This window comes from Fukomys damarensis, unplaced genomic scaffold (assembly GCF_012274545.1).
Source record: "Fukomys damarensis isolate Sample0158 unplaced genomic scaffold, DMR_v1.0_HiC HiC_scaffold_5, whole genome shotgun sequence".
Lineage (NCBI taxonomy): Eukaryota > Metazoa > Chordata > Mammalia > Rodentia > Bathyergidae > Fukomys > Fukomys damarensis.
In genome coordinates, this window is record NW_022900917.1 from 39983110 (window position 1) to 40008596 (window position 25487).

Here is a 25487-nt window from a genome sequence, read left to right on the forward strand (position 1 = left end):
CCTGATGCTGATACCCTGTTGATATAACACCGTATCTCATGAAACTTGATTCATGTATAAGTTCTTGACCTGAACATTTTTTTCTTTTAGGATCCACCCACTTCAGTTTCTCTTGGACTTCGAATGGAAGAAATGATTTTCAATTTAGCAGACACACATCTGTTCTTCAATGACTTAGAAGTAAGTTCTATTTGTTTTGTACATACTTTATGTTGTATGTCAGAAAATAGGTGGTTGATTTTAAAATAACAATAGGATGCTGTATTTTGAAATAAGTAGAATTAATGAGACAAAGTAATTACTAATAACATGGCAGTATGTTTTGACTTCATGGCATTTCTGTTTTGCTTTACTCTAGCTGTTGCGTTTCAGAGTTAGCCCTCATATGACCATCGATAAGGAATTATATTTATATCAGTAATCCTAAATGTGAATATTATTTGTTGACTCTCAGATGTTATATTCATAATTGGTTAGTTTCAGAATCACTGTTGAGATGTCCTCCCTTTAGAATCCAACAGAATTCATCGTACTTGAATATACTGTCCATGTCAGACTTAATGTATGAGATCAGATGCTTTTCTGGTTTCCAAACAAGTCCAATTGTTTGGAAAATACTCAAGTCAGGCCTCTGCTGTTCGGGTCGCTAGGATTTCTTCTAACTTGTGCTGATTTTATTGTTGCATTAAGATTTGGGGGAAACATTCATAAGATGGCTATCTAAATTTGTTATGGGCACTGACAGACATAATATCTTGGTTAGCAGAATTCTTAAGAGTAAAGAATATTGTTTTTTATATCTCCGTTATGAGGAAACATGACTATAACTACTATATTTCCCTCCCTTCTTAGTAGAGACAGTTGTTTATTTAAATACTGCTGTTAAGCAAGCTTGTGGTAGGGCTGCCAACAGGCATTAATCATCAAGTTGTTGTTTTGCTAGCTTTTATAAATGTATGTTATTTCAGACAGGAGAAGAATCTGAAAGATTCAAATAGAACTTTTACTGATCAAAGTTAATTGGCAGCAATTGGCCTTTAAATATTTCCTGATGTTTCCTTTTTCAAAATCAAGCAAAATGCACCTTATTTAATAGATGAGCCAAAATCATTTGAAAAATGCCAGTGTGTGACAGAACTTAAATGTGGTTTGTTCAACATCTGTCCCATATTTTGATTTCTTTTCATCTGCAATGAGACTACTCACAGATGAATTGGCAACTTCCAGGGCAATAAAATTATTTAAATGTGCTTTATTTTTTTCCCCATTCCTTAGCAAAGTATTTATTTTTACACTTAGAAGTAAAATGCAAAACTCTTCTGGATTTTAAAGTGTTTGCTTTCCTTGAGGAAATTATATGTAAGACATTACTGTGTTTTAAGGTAGAAATAGCCTAAGCGTGTGATACGTTCAGAATTGTCCTTTAAAAAGCTTAATCATACTTCAAAAGCTGTTTCTAATTTACAGTTATATTTCACTTCATGAGAAAGCAGCACAAAAAATTCCATATTTTACTAGTGTATTAGAAGTCCTTTCCTACATTTCCATTTTTTCCTAAAGATATGTACTAAGCTGATATTTTGTTCTGAGTACAACCTGGTTATCCTTGTTGATGTTAGTAGGTGTTAATGATACATATCAAGAAGAAATCAGAAGCAGTTTGCTAGTTTTAAAATTCTACCTTCTTAAAAATGCTAAAGTTTATACAGTACAAAAACTATGTTGTGAAAAAGTAAGACATTAGACAAAGAAATAACTTGGTATATATAAAGATAAGAAAACTTCCAAACCCATTTTTCATGTAATACAGCCAAATTTTAATTGGCATTCGTACTGAAGTGCATATAGAGACCAAAATAATAAATATATTAAAAGTTCTAATTTAAAGATGTAAAACATAAATTCTTTCACAAAGTCAAATTAGGAAAAGAGAAGAATAACTGGTAGTCTTTGTCATCATTGAAATATCAGTTCTTAACATGAGGACTCTTTCTTATTAAAAGTAAAGTAGAACAAAGATGGAAATATAATTCAACTAAATATATAAAAATAGTGTAGAAAAGTTAGTTTATAATCTTACAAAAGTTAATTTTAAGTTATTTTACTAGAGAATAGTAAAAGATATCAACTAAGGTATCAATAAAAGATTCATTTAGACTTTGTCTTTGGGAATCCTTTATTTTTCATTTGCATAACATTTTAAAAATAAAATCTGCTTATACTTATTTCAATCTTTTATTTTATACATATTTCTGTAATTCAACAAACCTGGAACTGGTCACTGCAAATGTAAGTTTCTTTAAAATTAAAAAATAAAAATGTTTCCTGGCAAAAGTAATTTTATTTGGCATAATGCTCTTAAGAGAACCAAAATTATCTCATCAGGCAGACATGATGGGGTAATGCCTGATTTTACATAACCATTAGCAATGTGTAAGGGGCAGGGGACATAAATATTTTAATATATGTAAATTATATATTTTTAGCTTTTTAAATTCTAGGGCATAAGTAATTTGAAGAAGTTTAACAATCTCTTGGTAAGGCTAGAGTGTGACTTCTAAATTCTGATTGTTGACATTGGGACTTATTTTTTTCTGAAATCTTAACATTTTGCCAGCTGCCTCTGTATAATTTGGTTAGTTCACTTTCACTTAATAAATCATTCTGAATAATGAAATACACCATATAAGAGACTTCCAGTAACGTTTGTCATATTATCAAAGTATGTGCTTCAGTTTACTAAGATACAATTTAGAAAATTTAGGGTATAATTTTAAAGGCATTTAGAAATACCTTGATGAACACTAAGAAAGAAAAATATAATCCTTTTACGTTTTAAAAGTCTTGCTTATCATCTCACTGAGTGACTCTTAATTTATAAAAGGCATGATTTACATTAATTTTGATAGTTCAGGGAAAAAATTTAAAGGAAAAAATTTTGGTTTTCTGTGTATTAGAAATGTCTGCTAAGTAGCAAGAGTAACAGGGAGACATAATTATCATAAGATAAAATATTTTCCCCACCAGAGCCAGGTTTAGATGTTAGTTCCATAGAATACTTCTGGCTTTCCTATTTCCAAGTCTGACTCATGCCCTGCGTATCATCTTACAACAAGGTCTCCGTGTGCAATATGATGACGCTTATATGGAAGTTGTTTTTTATGAATGACAGTATAGATTTGGATAAGTTTTTTTTTTCCGACTTCTTTAGTAAAAGTATGACTCTTGCTTAGTGAATGGAGAAAGAGTTCTTTCTGTTGGAGTTTAATTGAAAAGCAGTCTGCAGACAGCGAGGAAAGGCCTTCAGCAATGATAACGTTTCAGGGTGACCTGCTGCTGGCCAGTTCTCCAGCTGGACTTTTCTACACCTAAAAGAAAATGTTTTATGAAGACGGATATAAGTCTACAGAAAAATAAACCATTATGGTTATGTTGGGATTTTCTTTTTCTGCCTGGTGCTAAGGAATATGATTTCACTGGCACTGACATTGCCATCCTAACTGGTCAGGTCGACGCAGTGGTCTTCTGCAGTGTGCAGGAAGTGGGTGTCTGTTCCCAGGTCACATGTCACGCCTGCAGGATCGGGGCTGAATAGTGGGAGCCTCCTCTCGTGTCAGCTGGCACATACACCGCACTCACCAGCAAAGTGTGAAGCTGTGTTGGACCTCACTATTCATGGTTTCTTTGGTTCTCGGCTTTTGGGATTCAGAGTGTGGATACTTGCACCTGTGCTGGGGCTTTCCATCTGTAAACTCCCATATGAAGTATGTTTTTTCAAGCATTTACACTTGTAGCCTCCCCTTTTCACATATTATATATTTTTTCAATGTAGATTTTGCCATTATTAAATGAACTTAAAAGAAGATGTTATGATTAAAGCTTGAATGGAGACCTTGCGTTGTTATTCCACATTGAGATAGTGCTGTTTATAGTTCTTTGTCGAGCCTATATCTTCATAAGCTTCTTTTTTTTCCATTTTTTATTGAATTTATTGGTACATTTTAAGTATACAGTACAGTTACAGTCATCATTGGGATCTTGTACCTTTACATGACAGGGCTTGGTTCTCATTTTTCCCCATGACCCTGCCCTCCCTTCACCCCCTCCACCTTCCCCTATTTACAAATACTTTGTTTCCATTTTATCCTTTTCTCATATTTTTTCACATATTATATCTTTTAAATGCCTGGGACAGAAGATTGTAGTCTCACTAGAGTCTGGGTTTGATGAATCCAAGGCCAAGGAGAAGAGACTGTGGGCAGTGTCTAGATCATACCATCATTTCCAGAGAATATGCTACAGTGATTTTTCCTAAAGCAAAAAAAGTGAGTTTGCACCTTGTTTTAAATCAGTATATTTGCAGTAGTGCATTATTACTATAAAACTCAGGTTGTCATGTATTAATTATTTCAATACATTTTATTTAGAAATTTATTTTTAGCTAGGAAAAAAATCTCCAGAACATCAGTTGTTCCAATGTTAAGTGATTCCAGTGAAACACAGCGTATATGACCCAATATTCATCTCCAAATGCAAAAAAATATTTAAAACTAATCCAGAAATTGAATTTTTGAATTGAATAAATATAATTTATCTAGAAAATGCTTTATTCTCTATAAATAAAGAAGAACCTCTGGTGCTCAGTGTACAGCTTTGAGGATGCTAGAAGCTTGGTTTTTAGCTGTCAGAGAAAGTGTCTCATGGGTACCGGCAAGGATGATGCTGTAAGAAAGGCCCAAGGTCGTCTCTGCTTTCACTCACTTCCATGAGTCAAAGATGATGATTGGGACGATTACATCCCAATCATAAATATCCCTCTCTACATAGAGCCATGCACACATGTGTATACACACACACACACACACACACACACACACACACACTGCTTGTCCTGTACATCTCTACAATTTTTTGTTGTTGTTGTTTTTTGTTTTTCTTCTGACCTACTGAGTTCAACAAATATCAGAAACCACATTTCTTTAGTCCTGGTAGCCTCCCTTTGATCACCTTTATACATATTGACTTTATTTGTATTTTTATTTTTAGTGCTTCTGCAATACATATTAGCTACATTGGTTTGGGGCACTGGTACATGTGTATAGATGTCTTGATCATTTTTGATCCCCTTTCCCTCCTCCATCCCCTATCCCTCAAGTAATCCCCTTCCACACCTCCAAAAAAGTGTCTTTTTGTTTCATTTCATTTCTCCTTTAATTCACTCTCTTCTGTTTATTTATGGTTTAGATCTCTCATTTAAGAGAAACCAGGTAATTTCTAATGTTATGTGTCTGTCTTCACTAAAAATCTGGCACAAGTTCCATCTACTTTCCTGCAAATGACAGGATTTCTTTCTTCTTTGTGGCTAAAGAGTATTTTATTGTGGGTATATATACCACATTTTCTTTACCCATTAGTCTAGTGAAGGATAGGTAGGCTGTTTTCAGAGTTTAGCTACTGTGAATTGTGCTGCTATAAACATGGGTATGTGTGTATCACTATGGTATAATATCTTTAACTCTCTTAATAATATACCCAGGAGAAATGCAGCTGGGTCAAATGGAATTCTGCCCTTAGTTATTTGAGGAATCTTCATACTGATTTCCATAAAGTTGTACTAGTTACATTTCCACCAATAATGTAAGAGTTCATTTTTCTTCGACATCCTTGCCAACATTTGTTGTGTTTTGTGTTCACGAAGCAAGTCTGAAATCTCAGAGTTGTTTTGATTTGCACTTCCCTAGTGGCTAGCAGTGAGCATTTTTTCATGTACTTATTGGCTATTTGTATTTCTTTTGAGAAGTATCAAGTTTTTAATTGGATCATTTATTGTTTGAAGGTCAATTTTTTTTAGTTCTTTGTATATTCTATAATATTCAATATCAGAAGAGTAGCTGGCAAATATTTTTCCCCATTTGTAAGTGGTCTCTTTATCCTGTCAATTGTTTCCTTTGCTGAACGAAATATTTTTAATTAGATGTAATCTGATTTGTAGATCCTGCGCTATTAGAGTTTTGTTCAGGAAAGCTTTACCTGTGCCTATGGCTTTAAGTGTTTAACCTATCTATCTTTCAGCAATGTCAGTTTTTGTTTTTGTATGTGTTTTTGATCCATTTTGATTTTATTTCAGTACAAGATGGGAGATTTGGATCTAATTTTAGTCTTCTACAGATAGATATTTAGCTTTCCAAGCACTTTTTGTTAAAAAGGCTATCTTTTCTTCAATGTATGTTTTTATCCCCTTTGTCAAAATTCAGATAACTGAAGGTACGTGGGGTTGTTTCTGCACCTTCTGTTCTAGTCCATTGATCTACATGTCTATTTTTATGCCAGTACCATGCTGTTTTGTTACTGCATCTTAGTAGCATAACTTGAAATTTAGAATCACGATGCCTCCCACTTTCTTCTTTTTGTTCAGGATTGCTTTGACTGTGCTAGATCTCTTCTGGCTCCATACAAATTTTAGAATTATTTTTTTCTAATTCAATGACGAATACTGTATTTTAGTAGGAATTTTGTTAAATCTGTGGATCACTTTTGCTTATGACCATTTTATTGTTATTAATTCTGCCATCCCAGGATCAGGGAATGTTTTTCCATTTTCCTACATCCTCTTCAATCTCTTCTCTCAGAGTTCTGTAGTTTTTGTTGTGGAGGTCTTTCACTTCCTTGAATATGTTTATTCCTTGCTTCAGGGAAGAAATAAGTTTTTCAAGCCACAAAGTATTATTAGACATGATAAACTGTATTGAATTTGTTTTAACTGTCTTACAACTGAGGCCAGAATAAAGAAATGCCTGTGTTTTACCCTAAATTGTTATTAATAGATAATTTTATTGTTCTTCCTCTTTCTATCATTTCTCATAAGAGTCAGCTTATTGTATCTGGTTAAAATAGAAAAAATGTATTTAAACTTTCCTAATTTAATGTTTATGAAAATATTGTCAGAAATATATAGTAGCTTAGCACAATGAAAGATGTTTACCTATACAAACAGCCAATATTTAGATGTAGCATTAAAAAAATAACTTGGGCAGAGTTCAGTGGGGCCACCACCTTCTTCCAAGCGCAAGGTCCTGAGTTCAATCCCTGGTACCAAATTGAAACAAAATAAAGATGCCCTCTGACAGTACTATATTCTGTACTGCACTAGGAATTTGGGGCAGTACAATAAGACATGATCTATAATTAGTGACATGAAAAATTAATGTCATTGGCTTTTTTAAAAGATTTGATATACATAGAAAATGAAAGAGAAAAACATGGACTATTCTTAGAATTATATAATAGACACTGAATGTGAAAGGATATAAAATTAAATATAAGAATCAATAGCCTTTCTATATGACATAGAGCATACAGGAACATAATTTTTAAATTTCAGCAGAAATTATAATACAAAAACTAATCAGAAAAGGAAAGATAAGGAGTACTTTATATAAAACGTACATAGGAGAAATATATGATAAAACTATAATATAATACTGAGAGTTATAAAGGAAGATTTGAAAAAATGAGCTTTCTTTCCTTTTTTGTAACTGACAAAATTGTTCTGATTTGGAAGCATAGTCAATAGTACTTAGACATTTTTGGCAAAACTTGGTGAGTGAGTACCTGCCTGGATCAATCAAATATTAAAGTGCTTTATGCCTCTATAATCACATGAAAGTTTATGTTGCTTAACAGTGACATTGAACTAATTACAGAAAGGAGAAAGAGTTCAGACAGACTGGAAGTTATAAAAAAAATCTGTATGTGTTAAACTGATAAGATTTCAAGTGAAGAAATGGATTATTTAACTTACACCCTATTAAAATGTATAATTTAAACAGTTAAAATATGAGAGAATAAAACACAAAGAGAAAAAATAAGTAAATCAAAAGTATAAAAAATTTTAGATAGTCATTTGGCAATGAGAACCTAAAAGTGGTTATTACCATCCCTATTAATTACACATCTAGGACTTTTACTGAATTATGATTAGCAATTCTAATTATAGTCTGTTTCTTGATCTGAGTGTTGCTTGTACCAATGTGTTTAGTTAGTAAAGCACTCAGGAGGCTAAGACAAGGATTGCTATTAGTTCAAGGCCAGCCTGGGCTACATAGAGAGACCTTGTCTTAAAATATAAAAAATTAAAATTAAAGTTAAAATGTACACATTGAGGCCTACACATATACATATGCTTACTGTAAATCTGTTAAAAAAAATAAATGTCCAGTATAATCACTTTTCTTTCTCTAGCACAGTGCCTAGTAAATGTGTGTTGAATAAATTGATAAATAACAATTTATAAAAAGATAAACTCTGAAATTTTAACATTGATTAATGTCTGGGTTCAGAATTTTCATATTTTTCAGTATGTTTCAAATTCTCTCTCTCTCTCTCTCTCTATTATATTATAAATATAATAAATATTTATATTTATTCTACAATTAGAATATTTATTTATTTATTTATTTATATTTCTTCTATAATTAGGAAAGCAAGCAATCTTTTAATGACCAGAGATAATACAAAATCATGCAAAAATTTGCAACCAATAAAACAAAAACTAAAGTTATTGCAACTCATTAAGAGAAACATAATCCCACAGAATAAATGAATGAGGTCTATAACATAGACACTTCACAAAAGCATTAAAGTTAAGCTACATGAAGACAGGAAAAATCTTGGATTTTACATGTAGTAGTCAGAAATGTTAAGTCAAAAAGTCTACACTGAGCCTCTTGCCCATCAAATAGGCAAAGACAACACCACCGGGGCAGTCTACGGGTGCAGTAAGCGAATGCTGTGGGCACTGCTGGCAAAGACACAAATTGATACAAGTTTTCATGAAAGCATTTTGATGATAGGTAGTCAGAACCTTAATTCGCTGATCCTTTTATTCTGTAATTTTACTTTCAGCATCTTTTCTAAGAAAATGGAGGACTTGGGGTGTAGCTCAATAGTAGAACGTGCTTCATATGTGCACAGGGCTGCCTGCAATCCCCAACACTACACACACACACACACACACACACAAAATAGAGTTGCAATGATAAGTACTACTATAAAATGGTATTAATAAGCATTTACCGAATACCTGTCCGAAGTGTTCTGCATATGTCATTACATTTAATATCCTGATCTCTTTTATTGTCTCTATTTTATGGAAGAGCCAAGTGAAGCTTAGGATAGCTACAACAAAATCTGTCTATGGTCACAACTACTGAGTAGCAGATTCTCCTTCAGGTTCAATGCTAACCAGAAGTCCACTCAACCTTAACCTGGGCGGCCAGAGGTATTTTTATTTTGTCACTAAATATGGAAAGGTTTTTTTTTAAATATCCAGTAAGAAATTAATAATAATTTATAGTATACCTTCATTAAAAGTTAAGACTGTTTATTATTTTTAAGGATAAATACTTATGATCTACTTCAAATTTTAAAAATCGACTGTGTAATACAGGATAGCCGCAATGTTAACACTTATGAAGTATTTTTTAAAAGCTAGAGGGAAGGGGCCAGGGATTTAGCTCAGTGGTTCCGCTGCCTGCCTCACAAGCACTAGGACCCGAGTTCGATCCTTGGTACCCATAAAAAAACAGATAGAGGGCTACCGTGAAAAAATAAAGACAATGTGGTGTTTGCACATAATGGAGTATTACTCTGCCATAGAATAAACTTAACTCATTTGTCGGAAATAGATGCACTTTTAGTGTTAAGTGAAATAAAATAGGCACAGGAACTTAAGTATCATATGGTTTCTCTTATATGAGAAATTTAAAGAACATATGAGGAGCAAAATAAGTAGAATGAAGATAGATCTTTCTCAGCTAGGAAGGAGATTAAGAGATGGAGGGGAAGGGGAGGGAGGGAAGGGAAAGGGGATGAAAGAAGGAATTAGATGTGTTATGCACATGTACCATCTCCACACAAGGAAGCACTGTGTACTGCGAACATGTACTACAATTTTTTAAAAACTATTTACACTATGATATAAATAGATGCAGAAAAAGTTTTCAGCATAATCCAACATATGTTCATGATGGAAGTAGGTACCGAAAGATCTTACCTTGAACTGGTGAAATAAATTTAAAAAAAGGCATTGCCAATATTATACTGAATGAAGAAAATTTAAACAATTCTCTCTAAAATCAGGAATGAGACAACCACTTCTGTTCAGTAAGGTACTAGAAACTTTAGCCAGAGCAATCAGGCAAGAGAAAGCAATTAAAGAGGTAAGAAATAGAGAAAGAAGTCAGATTGTCCCTGCATACAACTGATAAAATCATTTTACATTTTATACCCAAGACACAAAAAACTCCACCACAGACCTTTAAATATGATAAACAAATTCAACAAAGTAACAAGATATAAAATCAACACAGAAATCAGTAGCATTTCTGTGTATTCATAAGCCCTTGAGAAAGAAATTGGAAAGTCAATTCCATTCAAAATAGCTTCAAAAAATTTAAATACCCAGCAACCAAAAAGCTTTTTAAAATGAGCAGTCTGGAAAATATAGTGTGTGATTACTGATTTCAGTATCTATGACACGTTGAAGTTACATACATTGAAAAGTTACCAGTCATTTCTGAATGATTAAGTTATAAATACTATGTCTCTAGGATGCCACAAAACTGATATATTCTAGCAGCATCTTATAGGCTCTTTTCTTAACAAGAGAAAATTATTGATAGTTATTTTATGTTTTATTAATAGTGCATGTTGATTATATGGAACGTGGAGGTTCATTTTGGTAAGATGCTATATGGATTTAACATATCCTGATCTTCTCCTGTCCCATCACCCCCTGTTCCCCTTTGTTCCCCCAGCTCTGATCCCTCTTCTCCATCTCCAGTAGTCTGTCTCCTAGGTTTCTGTTATTGCTCTATTTATTTATCTGGTTAGTTAGCTTCTTTCTCATGTAAGAGAAAACATACGCAATTTAACTGAGTCTGACTTATTTCACTTAACGTAATAGTCTGAGTTCCACCCATTTTTCTACAAATGTCATGATTTCATTCTTATTTATGCTGAATAATATTCTGTTGTGTAAATGTATTACATTTTCTTTATCAATTCACCTATTAATGGACATGTAGTCTGTTTCCACAGCTTGGCTATTGTGAATTATGCCACTATAAACATGTGTAGGCATGTTTCACTGGTATATATGTTGAGTTTAATTCTTTGGGGAATATATCAAGGGGGTATTGTAGCTGGATTATGTAGTATTTCTGTTTATTTTGAGGAATATGCATACTGATTTCCATAGTCATTATACTAGTTTGCATTCCCATAAACAAGAGTAAGCCCTGGCCTCATTAGCATTCATTGTCTTTAGTGTTTTTGATGATCAGCACTCTGCCTGGGGTGAGGTGGAATTTCAGTGTTATTTTGATGCATTTCTCTAGTGGCTAAAGATGCTGGACATTTTCTAATATATATTTATTGGCCATATGTACTTTTTTTTTTTTTCGTACCAAGGATCAAACTTAGGACCTTGTGCTTGTGAGGCAGGAGGTGGAACCACTGAGCTACATCCTTGGCCCTGTACCTCTTTTGAAAAGTGAATGGGGGTTTTTTTTATATTAATCCTCTATCTGAAGAGGAGGTACTGAAGATTTTACCTCATGATTGAAGTTGTCTTTTCACTCTGTTTATTATTTCCTTTCCTGTGCAGAAGCTTTTCAATTTAAAATAATTCCATTTATTGAATCTAGGTATTAATTTTCCTTTATATTTGACTCTCCTGTGTTTTTTGTGCTCCTGTGTTATTGATTCTCCTTTGTTTTTGGAGTCCTAGTGAAGAAGACTTTGATTTGATTTTAGTTCAAGATAAAAGACAGATCTAGTTTCAGCCTTCTGTATATAGATACCAGTTTTCCCAGCATCATTTGACTATGTATGATTTTGTCCCCAATGCCAAAAATCAAATAGCTGTAGATATGTGGCACATTTCTGTGTCTTCTGTGCTATTCCATTGGCCTGTGTGTCTGTTTTTGTGCTCTAAAAACATTGCTCTTTTTGCTCAGGATTGCTTTGACTACGCTTGGTCTTTTTTTATTCCATATGATTTGCAGGATTTTTTTTTATCTAGTTCTATGAAATATGATGTTGGTATCTTAATAGGGATTGTACCGAATCTGTAGATTCATTTTTAATAATATAGCTACTTTCACAACTCATGAACAAGGGCAGTCTGTCCATTTTCTAATGTCTTCTTCAATATCATTCTTTGATATTCTGTTGTTTTCATTATAGAAGTTTTTCATCTCCCTAGTTTAGGTTGTTCCTAAGTATTTAAATTTTTGGAGCTATAAGGACTAGAATTGAATTTCTTTCTCAATGGGTTCATTAATAATGTACAGGAATGCTATTGACTTTTGTGTATGGATTTTATAGTCTACCATTTTGCTGAATTTGTTCATCAGATCTAAAGATCTTCTGATGAGGGAAGGAGGGGGTGAAGGGAGGGCAGAGACAAGGGGAAAAACTGAGAACCAAGACCTGTCATGTAAAGGTACAAGATCCCAGTGATGAATGTAACTGTACTGTATACCTAAAATGTACCAATAAACTCAATGAGAGAAAAATTTAAAAAATAAAGACCTTCTGATGGAGTTAGTCTTCTGTGTAGAAAAATCACATCATCTGAAAATTGACTTCTTTTTCTATTCTTACCCATTTAATTTCTTTCTTTTGACTGATTGCTCTAACGTTTCCAGTACTATATATGGAACATAAGTGGCTGTCTCATTTCTAATTTTAGAGGGAATCCTTTCAGTTTGTCCTCATTCAGCATGATTTTGGCAATGAGATTGTTCATTTTGAGGTAAGATCTCTCTGTACCTATTTTTGTCAGGTTTTTAATCATGAAGGGATATTGGATTTTACCCAAGGTTTTTCTGCATCTGTTGTGACGAGCAACAGATTTTATTTATGCAGTGTATTATATTTATTGATTTATTTATTACCATATTTGCATCCTTGGAATGAAACCATTAGTAATGGTGTACAGTCTTTTTCTTATTGGGGATTTTTGTGCCTATGTTCATGATGGATATTGCTCTGTAGTTTTCTTTCTGTGTTGAGTTATGGTTTTGTTATCAGGATAATGCTAACATCAAACAATAAATTTGGGAGTGTTTCTCCATTTTCTTCTATATAGAAAAGTTTGCAAAGCATTGGTGTTAGTTCTCATCTGAAAGTCTGGTAAAATTCAGCAGTAAATTAACTAGGTCCATGGCTTTTCTTAGTTGGTAGACTTTTAATTACAATTTCAGTCTCATTCCTTGTTATTCATTTGCTTCCTTGTTACTGATATTTTATATCTTCTTGGTTCAACTTAGGTATGTCCTATGTGTCTAGAAATTTATGCCTTTCTTCTAGATTCTCCAATTTACTGGAATATAAGGTTTCAAAACTGTTCTGCCAATCCTCTAGATTTCACTGGTGTCTCTTGTTATTTTTTTCTTTTTCATTTGTTTCTGTTTCTCATTCTTTTCTATTTCACTAGTCAATAGCGACTTCTTGAGTAACTATCAGTTGCGTGGGCATGGTTCTAGATATTGAGAATAAAGCAGCTATTGAATAATGGACACTATCCTTATGGAGTTAGTTCCGTGGAAAAGTAGTAAGAAAATAAGCACTGTGTAAATAAAATGCTTTCATAAGAGAAAAGTGGTATGAAGAAGTTCAAGCAGTACTGGATGAAATGGAGTGGGGAATGTTTAGCTAAGATCAGGGAGATGTGTATCTGAGAAGGTGAACTTTGTGAAGAAACCAGGAAGTAGAGGGGGAAGCAGCTGTGACAGTATGGCAGCAAAGCATTCTGGCAAAGGAATGGCAAGTACAAAGGCTTCATGGTGAGATTTTTATTCCTTTGAGAAGAAAAAAAAGGCATGGTTGGAAAAAGTTTGGGAAAAGTGACAGGGCCTAAATCAGAAGGGTCCTGTAGATCATGATGATGATTTTTTTCCAACTCCATGGGAAGACACAGGAGAGTTCTAGGCATGGACATGATAGAAAACTTTTCAAAATACTGTCAAATGAGGCATGAGGGGAGCCAGATTGGAACCATGGAGACCAGTTAGAAACTGTCACAGCCAGCCAAGGAAGACATACATGTAGACTCTGTAGACGTAATGAGAAGTCGTAGAACTCGCAGAGTATCTCGTCGCGAGCACTGGCAGGATGCGAGAGCAGAGGGAAGCAGAGTCTGAGATGACTGGTGGCTTTGCCCTGAGTCACTGGATGGATGGGGCTCACATTTCTGAGACGATGACAGATAAGTTCAGCTTGGTGAAGAGTTTGGCTTGAAGTCTTCTGTGTTGAGCACATTAAGCTTAAATACCTATTCGATACCCAAGTCAAGCAACGATGTGAGCAGGGATATGGGAAGGTTTGGATCTCAGTAGAGAGGGGCAATTTTGATGGTACAGTTTGGGAGTCACAAAAGCCATGATCCGAGTCGTGTGAGCCATGGCATCACAGAAGGTGTCACTGAGAGCAAAGAGCATAAATTGAGAAAAGGGCCAAAAGTTGAGCATTAGCCAATCTAACAGTTAGAATAGGGCCAAGAATGAAGGGCTCTGAAGGAGAATGGTAAGGAATAGCCAAAGGGATAGGTGAGGAAATACGTAGCATCACAGAAACCTAGCAAATAGTATCCAAGATCTAAGGAACGGAGCAGTACTGTGAGACAGGCAACCAGAGGCGAGTAAGATGAAGACAGAAAAGTGACTGTGGGGTCAGCCTGAATGTCGGCTGTGAATGACTGATCAGCACCATTTTGTTGAAGCAAGGAGATGAAAACTCAGTGGAAAATGGCTAAGGAAAGAATGAGAACTGAGCAAGGTACACAGGAAGGACTGGGAGTTGCTGCAGAGGCCTAGGGCACAGAGGTAGGTGTGGGGTGCCTAGAGGGGATCATTGTTTAGATTTTAAATGGATGGTGTTTAGACATACTTAAATGTGAGTAGAAGTGATGCAGTAGAGAAGAAAGGATACAGAGTGTGACAGAGAGACCACACCTGGCAGAGTACAGTGCCAGTGGTAAGAGAGATGGGATCCAAAGCCCCAGTCTTAGGGTTGGATAAGAAGCATAGCAGAGGAAATGGTGATAGTGAGATTCAGTAGCTGTAAGAGAAAGCTGTTCATGCTCTGGAAATATTTACCATCCTATACTGTGGTTTTTCTGTCTGCCCTGCTTGTCCTCCATTAAACATTTTTTGAGGCCTGAGACCAAGTCTTATCAACTTGAACCTTGAACTGCTAACACAGAGTTTGGAAAATGGAAGGTGCTCGTTTATGTTCTATAAATATTTTTCCAAAGTTTTCAAATTAATAGTCTACAATAAAAGCTATTATTTTAAGTATTTGAGTTGCCGAAGCGAGCACAAGCTATTATTTTTGTGATTTGCCAAAGCTAACCTCGAAAAGTAAATGAAGATTAATCACAGTCGTAAAAATAATTAACATTGAACAAGATGTTACATTTTGATATGCTTTTTTAAAGTCATATTTTCAAAATCCCTAATGTCAAAACACTATGTACATGGATGGGGTGTGATGTAAAATGATAAATAGTATGGTTCCAGCATGGGGTTAAAAATAAAGAAGATATATACATAAAAAGGTAAAAGGTTTCTCTACATTAAAAATAATTTCTATAAGAAAATGGACTTATTTGTGGATAGTGGGGTTAAAGCTTAATTTTTCTTGATACTTTTACTTTCTATAGTAAATATTTCATCATTATAAACATGTTAATGGTACAGATTCACTGATATTTCCGTATATGCATATAGTGTGTATTGATCATATTCGTCTAACCTTCTTCTGTACTCTTTCCCCAACCCCAGCACCTTAATATTTTTTTACAGTTATGAAAATATTGAATGTAATTATGACTTTATTCCAACTTGACTCAAACTGTGTGGCTTGTTATCCTACAGTTCTACAGCTGCCAGAGGTCGAACTCATAGATCCTTTCCTTCACAAGGGCCCCTTCTGTACCTCAGCTTCTTATCTGTGAAACTGGATGATGGTATACCTCATGGGGTCCTGTGAGGATTGCATGAGTCAGGATCTGTTACGTGCATTAGAACCAGCCCTTGCACACAGGAAGCACTAGGGAGTTCTTAGCTGTTGTTATTGCTTATTGCATATTTTCTGCACCAAGAACACAGAGCCAAGCTCTGTACGGCTGAAGAGGAGGAAATGAAAATGCTTTAAGGAGAGGCTTGGGAATGAAGGGTATGAGACAGTAAATGGTTTGCTGCCAAAACTCCACATAGTTTTCCAACTGAAATTGCCTAGAAACAACAACAACAAAAAGTTGCTAATGAATAGTTTGCAAATGCTCCTGTATCCAGGCACATAATAAAGTACATCTTGCCCAGCCTCCTACACGCCTGCCTTCACCCCTACCACATGAGAAAGGTGAACTGTACCTGGCTGGCATTGCACTATGCTCTCCTTCCCAGAAATGAGGGTGCTGGCTTTTGAAAAAGGACACACATTTTCTAAATATTTTAAAAATAATATTTCAGGGACTGCTTTTGCAGGCTACATATACTGTATATGTGTATATATTTCTACAAATTACATTATAAAAATGGGATCATGCTATTTGTGATGTTCTCATTTTTCTTGCTTTAATTTATTCATGAATTTGCTCATTCACTTATTTATTCAACTTTATTGTAATTTTTAAGAATTCATACATGTTTGGAGTATATGAGGTTGACATACATCTTAGGGAGTGGGTACATGATCCTGATTTTTTTATTCCCTTTGCCCACCAACCTCCCTCCCTCCATCCCTAGACCCCCCTCTCCTGTTATTAGTATTAATTATAGTACAGTTTTCAGTCCATCCTAAGAAGCACGCAGGTCACATTCACTGAGGATAGTTGGTACGTGTACATGACACATCTGAAATCATTTTACCTCCCCTTCTCTTCCTTCCCTCCCATCACCCCAAGACTCTTGGATCCCCTTCCCATTTGCAGAAGATCTATCTCCCTGTTTCCTTTAATCGGGTTTTTATTTTGTTCTTTACTTATTCTTTGGATTACTCAAGTAAGAGAAACTATATGATATTTAAGCTTATATGTCTGATTTATTTCATTTAACATTGTATTTTCAAGGTATTCACTTTCCTACAAATGTCTCCAACTTAACCTTCTTTACAGCTGAACAGTATACCATTATTTATAGTCCACATTTTCTTTATTCATCTGTTGATGGATATATAGGCTTCTTGCAAGATTTAGCTATTAATTCTACTGCTATCAGCATTGGAATGTATGTATCTCTGTAATATGATATCTTTAGCTCTTTTGGGATGATACTTAGAAGGAGAACAGCTGGGTCAAATGGAATTTCTACTTTTAGTTTTTTGAGAAATCTCCATAGTGCTTTCCATAAAGTACTAGTACCTTCCCACTAACAATCTAGAAAGGTTCTTTTTTCCCAAAGCCATGCCATCATTGACTTCTTAATGATTGCCATTCTTTCTGGTATAAGATGAAATCTTAGTGTTGTTTTAATTTTCATTTTTCTAATGACCAGAGATGTTGAAAAATTTTTATATGTTTTTTGACCATTTGTACATCTTCTTCTTAGAAATATCTATTCATTTCACTTGCCCATTCCTTGACTGAGTCTTTTACTTTGGGAGGTCTTTTTGAGTTCTTTATATGTTCTTGTTATTAGTCCTGTGTCTTGAGAAGTAGCTGGCAAAAGTGTTTTCCCATTCTGTAGGTTGTATCTTCACTCTACTGATTATTTCCTTTATTGTGCAGTTTTTTAATTTAATGTAATCCCAGTTATTCTTACTGTTATTTCTTGTGTAATTGGAGTTCTTTTCAGAAAGTCCTTATCTACCCTCAATGATTTGAAGAGTTTTATTTTATCTTCCAGTAGGTTAAATACTTCTGTTTTAATACTTAGATCTTTGATCCATTTTGATTTTACTTTAGTATTTGGTGAGAGAGATAGGTCCAGTTTCAATATTTTGCACGTGGTTAGCCAGTTTTCCCAGTACCATTTGCTAAAGAGGATTTCTTTATTGTATATTTTTGGTTCTTTTGTCAAAGATAAATTATGTGTCTCGGGTTGTTTTTGCATCCTCTTATTTTTTAACATCTTACTATCTTATAGTATATGTAGGTAAAATACAGTATCATCACAAATTTAAAAGTATTTCATTTCACCATAAATATCCAGTGTCATCTATTTACATATTTTCAATCTTTTGAAAATATCAGGTGTTTTTAACATAGGTATACAGGTATATGTGTGTATATGTGTGTGTGTGTGTGTCACACACATAAGATTAGTAGATATCTATATTCGTGTGTGTGTGAGTGAAAGTGGACCATAACAAACATGTTTCTCCAGTCGTCCAGGTAGATATGGATCAAAAATTGTAAAAGACAAAGAGAAAATGAAAACATTTTTCAATGCGTACTCTTCAGTATTCCTTCTGATGTTTCCTCTAATTAAAAAGTCTACAAACTTTATGAGAAAGCCAATCCCCCCATCTTCCTAATTACAAATATTAGTGCTGTATTTTATTTTTTCAAATGTGATAGATAGCATCGCACTGTTGTTTTCATTTGCATTTTGCAATCTCTAAAATGAAGCAGCTATATATTTGTTGACTGTAATGTGCATGTCTCCTGTGTGATCATTTGTCTGGGAACTGTGGCCGCTTTCTGTTGGGCAGGGTGAGGAGTGAGTTCTTATTAATTCTTAAAAACATTTTGTTGTATAACCCATGTGCCAAAATTGGTGTTTTTCTTTTATTAATTTTTCAGACTTGGTTTTGTCTTTTGTTTTATTTCATTTTGTGTTCACAGTGATAAAGTTTGCCTGCTGGGTTTTTCCTTTATTTTCTTTCTTTGATATCATATTTAGATATTTGATATCTAAATAGATTTAGATTTTGATATATTTCTTTTTCCAGTGTCAATTATTATAAAAAATAATTATTTACTTTTTCATCTAGTAAATAAAAGGTATATGTTTCTTCAGTTGTGCTAATAAGTTTTCCTTTACTTGTCTTCCAACCTCATAGTTTGCAGGATGGGTTGGAACTTTCAGGCGGGGTTGCAGCAGGGAGAAGGGCCTTGTGGTTTATGAAGTCACTGAGCTGAGTTGAGCCTTCTCCTCATTTGGATGTAAGTCCAGGCACCAGGTCTGTGGGACTGACGACAAGCTGCTATGCTCCCCATTGGTGAAGTAGACAGGGAATGCTATTAAGAAATTGTATAGGAAAGGTTTGAGGATGTATTCTGCATAAGGGAAAAGGAACAGAGCAGTAAGCATCTTTGTTCTAGTTTCAGCAATAAAATAAGGTAGAAATAGGAACCCCAAGAGAAAGAGCTGGCTTTGGAAGGAAGATGTTGCATTTGAGTTTGAGATGTTGGATTTTCAGTGTGAGTTACACAGCTTGGAGGAGTCTAGCAAGAAGTTAGATGCACAAGTCTAGAGCTCAGAAGAGAGAATTGAACAAGAAGTCATTAGCCATGAAATCCATTAAGATTCCCTAGCAAGAATGCATTTAAAAAAGAAAAACTATCTCAAAGCAGAGGCCCTTTTCTGAAATTTTGGTTTGGCGACATGGAAATGAAATGTATATAGATGATTCCTGATTGAGAAACGTAAATGACTAATGCAAGGCAAGTGGTCATTCTGAGTTATTAATTAGCCAACTGCTGGTTAAGGTGTCCATGAAACTATTTCCGCGTATGTCCAGTCTTTGTTCTGTTGGATGAAGAAATGAGGAAGCAGTGTAATCAGAGGGAAGAGGGAATGCTTCAAAGGTGGTGAGACTTGGGTTCAACCCCTGCTTTCTACTAACATGTGGCCTGCACACTGTCGACAAGCCTCAGGGACTCAGGGGATGCTGTGGAGCGAGGAGGCAGCAGAACTGGGAGCCCCCAGTTCAGTCACTGCCCGCCCCCAGCAGTGCCACAGTGAATGGAGTAGAAATGCCACTTTCTCAGTATGGGTTGTCCTGCTGTCAGTTTATTTTAGAATCCTGTGAAATGTGCCTGTCAGTGTCACCTATGATGGTCTTTTAGTTTATATCTTTGATTTTGACAGGTGCTTGCTAGCTGTCAATCTGAAGGAGAGAGACACTACTTTGTAAAGCCACAGTTCACTTTGTTGCTTTCATAGGAAGTTTGCTTAGCAGAAAAAAAGAATTGAAGGTGCCCTTTTTCCTTCTCTTTCCTTTTCTTTTTTCTTTCTTTCTTTTTTTTTTTAGATTCAATAGTGCAAAAGAAGGCCTGTAACTTCAACTTCCCCAAAATGTGTTTAAGCTGCTGTCCCCAGAGACGTCTCCCATTTCAGCATGGTTACAATGGAGCCTCTATCTGGGCTTTTCTCCCTGTTCTAATAGCACTCACAAGGAGAGGTTAAGCCCTGGATTCTTCTCCCTGCTTGGTGTGTGCTGTGCCTTTGTGAGGCAGGTGGAGGGTTGGGCAACGGTGAGCATGTTTCTTTTGAGCAGCATAATTTTGTGAACTCTTTATGCCTCTTTGGACATGGCTAAGAATTATCTTCTGGTCCTGTTATTTCATCAGGCAATTAAAGAGAATGCTTATGTCCCTTTCATTTTTATTGTTTTCAACTATTTGTTTTAAACACGTATTAATACAATCTCAGTGGATTTGGGGATGTTAGAGTCAAACAAAATAAGTAGTTTGGAAAACAGTTGAAAGACAAAAGTGTTTATTGTGTATGTAATATGTAGAGGTATTGTGAAGTAAGGATTTTTTAACCCTTTTTAAGGTAGTGACTGAAACATCTACTTTAAAATAAAGGAAAATTATTTAGATTTTAGGTGATCAAGATGATTGATTTAAACTCACAATCATATACCTATTCAAATGATCATAGCAGAAATCATTATGATTAGACAGGGCTTTATGGAAATTAACAAAAAGGGCTTTTCTAAAATTCAAGAGAAAACTTAAAACTTTTAAGTAGAAGTAAGAGACAAATGACAGGTGGATTTTGTAAAACTCTTTATAGATAGTGGTAAATAAGGTGAAGACATTCTGTTCTCATGGAGCTTACAATCCGGTCAGAATGGGCTGTGGCATGCAAATAAGTAAAGCAGAGAGTTAGCTCAGAGGCCTGCAGCTATACTCAGAGACATGGGGGTGACAGCAAAACTACCACCAAAGGACTGGCAAGAACCAGCAAAACCAGATGAGTAGAGGGAAGTGTCTGAAGGAAAAGGCATAATGATCAAGGCTGAAAGATATCAGTGATTAAAATATCTGGCAATGAAAATACATGAAAGATAGCATGAAGAGATAAACAAATGTCCCATGTATCCAAGCATGCTCATTACAAGTCATTCACTTAAGCATTTATAGAGCAGCAACCATGCACCAAGCATTATTTTCAGTATTTACAGTAGAATTACGAGAGGAACACAGTTGCAGCCCTACTAAAGCTAACAGTCAAAGAAATACTGGAAAATATCCGTCAGCTATTTTTTAGCTAAAATAAATTTGAAATATGCACAAAATGGAATATTATACAGCAATTCAAAAGGTAATGTAGGTGATTAATTGATATAAAAAGGTCTTCATTACAAATTATTGAGTGGAGAAAGAAAGTTGCTGCAACATATATGTCTAGTTTTACCTGCTATTGTCCCTATGTCCTCTACAAGAATGTGGGCTCTCTAAGGAATGTGAGGAACTTTGGACAGACCTGTGAAAGAAAAGGAGGGTAGAAGGGATGAGAAGGATATTGTCATAGTTCCTTCTGAGAAATGAGATGGGAGTTGATTTTTCTGGTTGTTTTGTTCTGTTTTCTCAGTGTTGTGTGAATTTTCTACATGAGGATGTATCATTTTATAATCTGGCAAAATAGTACATTTATCTTTACAAAACTATGAACGTTTTAATGACAAAGTACAATAACATTATCAACTAACTTCTCATTAGGTCTTCTATTTTTTCTCTATTCAATCCTGTCAATCAGTTCAGTGATATCAATGTGCTTGGCCCAGGGAAAGGGAAGAAAAAGATACCTAAAATATGGTGTCTTCCCTCCAAGAGTTTATTATCTGGCAAGGCGTGTAGAAGGCATCTGTATAAGTCTTCCTGTGCTCAGTCATCAGTTGTAGTCTTGGCGATTCTTGGACGGAGTGTTTAACACATGGCACAGATGCCTGCCCCTTCATGGCTCCCAGTAACAATGGCTGCTCCCATTCAAAGAGCGGGATGCAGAGGACATCAGGAATGGAAAAGGAAAAATACCGGTCACAGGTTACTGAAGGAGCATTGCCTGAAAAGAGACAGGAAGCATTCTAGCAAGCAGTAGACATGAGTATCATCTGAGGGAGCAAAGGAGTGGAGGCCCAGCATGGCAGAGGCCGGTGCTGGGATGGAGGGCTGAAGAAGCGTCAGAAAGTTAGGGCTCGCTGCAGGGGCTCTCAAATGAGCACTTGCATGGGAATCTATTGTTTCTGGGTTAAGTTACCTGATGTACCTGTTGAGCAAGAGAGGAGAAGAAGGAGGAGGAAGAAAGAAGAGAAGAGGAGAGGAGAGGAGAAGAGAGGAGAGAAAGGGAGGGGAGGGGAGGGGAGGGAAAGGCATCTACTTCCCCACCCCAAGGAGATCATATCCTGCACTGGAGACTGTATTCCCTGGTGGAGCAAACTGTGTTTCAGAAAATTGCATTTGAAAGGCTACATAGGATGGGTTGAAAAGAGAAGAGTTTAAAGGCATTCTAGTACCTTGCCTGAGAGAGAGAGAATCATAGTGACAGTCACCTGAACCCTTTTCTTCAGCCCTCTTCACATTTATAAACCCTTAAAAAGGGCAAGATTTGCCTCTCATGCATCTTTGTATGATTGGTCCTTGGACTGTAAGTGTTCAATTATTTTTAGTCAAATGCACAACAGAGCAAAGAATACAGAAAGTATGCCTTATATATTTTCAAATGGTATTGCCACAGTGAATATATAACATAAAATATAGTAATTATATATAATGCAGTATTTTCCTCCCAAACATGGCCTTTTTTGCCCTAATATTTAATGCTTGAGAAATGGAGGTGGCTTTATAGAGAGTAGAAATAGGAGAATGCACAACATTTTTCTTTAGTTTTCCTTTCAGGCAGCCAATTCCATTTCCTGTGTTAACTCTCAATGATTCGGGGCATAGCAGGGCCCCTCAGGCTGGAGGAAATTTATCTGAGAGACTGTTCTCACCAAGGTAATGGAGCTGAAATAATTTGCCCTTACCTGAAGTCTGTGTCTTATAAAAGATTGAGAAGGGATGATTTTGGTGGTGGGATTTCAGGCTGACTGATGCATAGCAGAGAGAGAACTTGGCAAGCAAGAGCGCAGCCCTCAGCCGCCTCAGTCCCCTGGAGGGGCTGACAGCCAGCCGAGGTGATGATGGAACCCTTCCTGCAGTCCATGGGGAACCCTCTTTTCTTTTTTGCTTTTTTCAAGTGCCTCCATCCGGTTCTGCATATTTTTCTTTCTGGAGTCAGGAATAATGACATGGCAGAGAAAACTGGCTCAGGAAAATTTTATTAACTTATTAACTAAGGACATTGTGGAACCTGACCAGTTCTGAACTACATATTCTTTTATACAAAATTAAGTATCTCCTACATTATAAAATTACTTGGTCAAATAAGTTAACTAAAGTGGATAAATTGGTCTCTTTTAAATGTTCAAAACTGAAATTCCATCTGCCACACAAAAGTTTTTTTAAATCCAAGCACTTCAAAAAAAGACAGTGACATGAAGATATTATTTTACAAATTATATGATTTGCATTTAAATAAAGATTGACATGGTACAGTGATAAACTAGAACTTCTATTTGTTGCAAAAAAAGTACAAACTGAAAAAAATGCCCAAGAAGAAAAAGAAAAAACACTTTCTTAAAATATGACTTATTTCACAGTACAATTTATAGTTTATTATTTTATATATGAACGAAACAGAAGTCTTCCCGTGTAAAGCTTCTAATTAAATATTTTGTAGACAAATTGGTATGTGATTTGTTTTTCTCAAATGGCAATGAAGGTTAAAAGAAATTAGCTGTAGAAACAGATAAAAGTTCTCCTAGTTTGGCGATTTTCCATACTCTGGCAGCAAGTTTGCAATAAAAGAATGATTTTTATGAGAATGTGATTATTCACAGCAAGCTTCAAGTTGGTGTCACTATGAAAAATTCTTCCTTAGTAGATGCTCTCAGCAGGAATAATAGATCTAAAAGAAAGGAAACAGGAGTTACAAAGAACACTGACTGTTGCCAGTGACAAATTATGTTTGTAAAAGTGATGAGCAGACCCACTGAAAAGTGAGAAATCAGTTCAGCAGTAAATCAAAGGGTGCTTCTGAAGAGTAGTTCTGAGTCAACATCTAAGGGAATTATATTTATGTTAGATGTGGGCTGAGTTTCCTTTTTAAAATGTTTGAAATAATTGTTTTGTGTATTAATTTGGCTTTTAGTCATCTATTGTCATAAAGACTCATTTTAAATTATAGAATATAATTTTGAATGTGTATGTTCTAATGATAAATTTGCGTAGTACAGTTTGATGGATTGTTGGACTCCTGTGTATTGCCCTGTGTTGTGTGGAAAGATTTGAAACATTTTCACTAGTTCTTACATAAATTGTTAAAATGCCACATCCACTGATATTAACAGAACCATAAGTGAAGTTATGTATTTGGGTATAAGCTTTTGTGTATAATATCAGTCAGTGGTAAGAGCATAAATGCAAAACAATACCTTGTGCTTCTGTACAAAAACATTGCCTAAACAATGAAAGATGGGGAATAAAGGCATAGCTCAGTTATAGTGTGTCATATGCTTAGCATGTGCAAGGCTCTGAGTTCAATCCCCAGCTCCATACTCCTCCCCAAGTTAATCAATGAAATGTAGAACTTATAGTACTAAATATTACTAAATATAAGTATTCACTGTATTTAAACAGTGAAGAATGTAAGGATTGAACAAATATAACAGAACAAATGTAATATATGCCATAATTATCCATTAAATTAGCTCTATTACTGTCAGAGACACAGGGTTGAACAATTTTCAATAAGTTTATTTTGTTCTAAAAGTTTACTTGCAAGTCTTTCTGGCTTTCATTAAATGAGACTTTTTTTACCTTAAGGTTGGCAGTGTGAATAAAGTCAAATATATTTAATCACCTGGTAAAGAAGGAATTCATGGTAAGAAGGAAGAACTCCAAGCAGAATGAATCTGCAGTATTGTATTTATTAACATTACCCACTAAGAAGGAATTGGTTTAATGTGATTTCTTTGAGATTCTGGAAACCAAATGCTAAAGTAGTATAATGATATCTTATTTTTTAATTATAAAATAATATTGTAAGGAAATATTAAAATTTTGACAAACACACTTTTATCCTTTTTTAGTTATTAAGTTTGGGGATCCTGGAAACTTTTATTTAATGATTATATATATA

At 35.0% G+C, this 25487-nt stretch overlaps 1 protein-coding gene across 15 annotated transcripts in view; it reads left to right on the forward strand.

The window, feature by feature from the left end:
* Positions 1 to 25487, forward strand: part of Eya1 (EYA transcriptional coactivator and phosphatase 1) — a 419270-nt gene that overhangs the window by 366859 nt on the left and 26924 nt on the right. For all 15 annotated transcript variants that reach the window (XM_019205234.2, XM_019205233.2, XM_033760575.1 and 12 more), the window contains one exon: positions 91 to 180. In XM_019205234.2, the coding sequence (XP_019060779.1) occupies positions 91 to 180 (90 nt within the window). The remainder of the gene's footprint in view (positions 1 to 90; positions 181 to 25487) is intronic.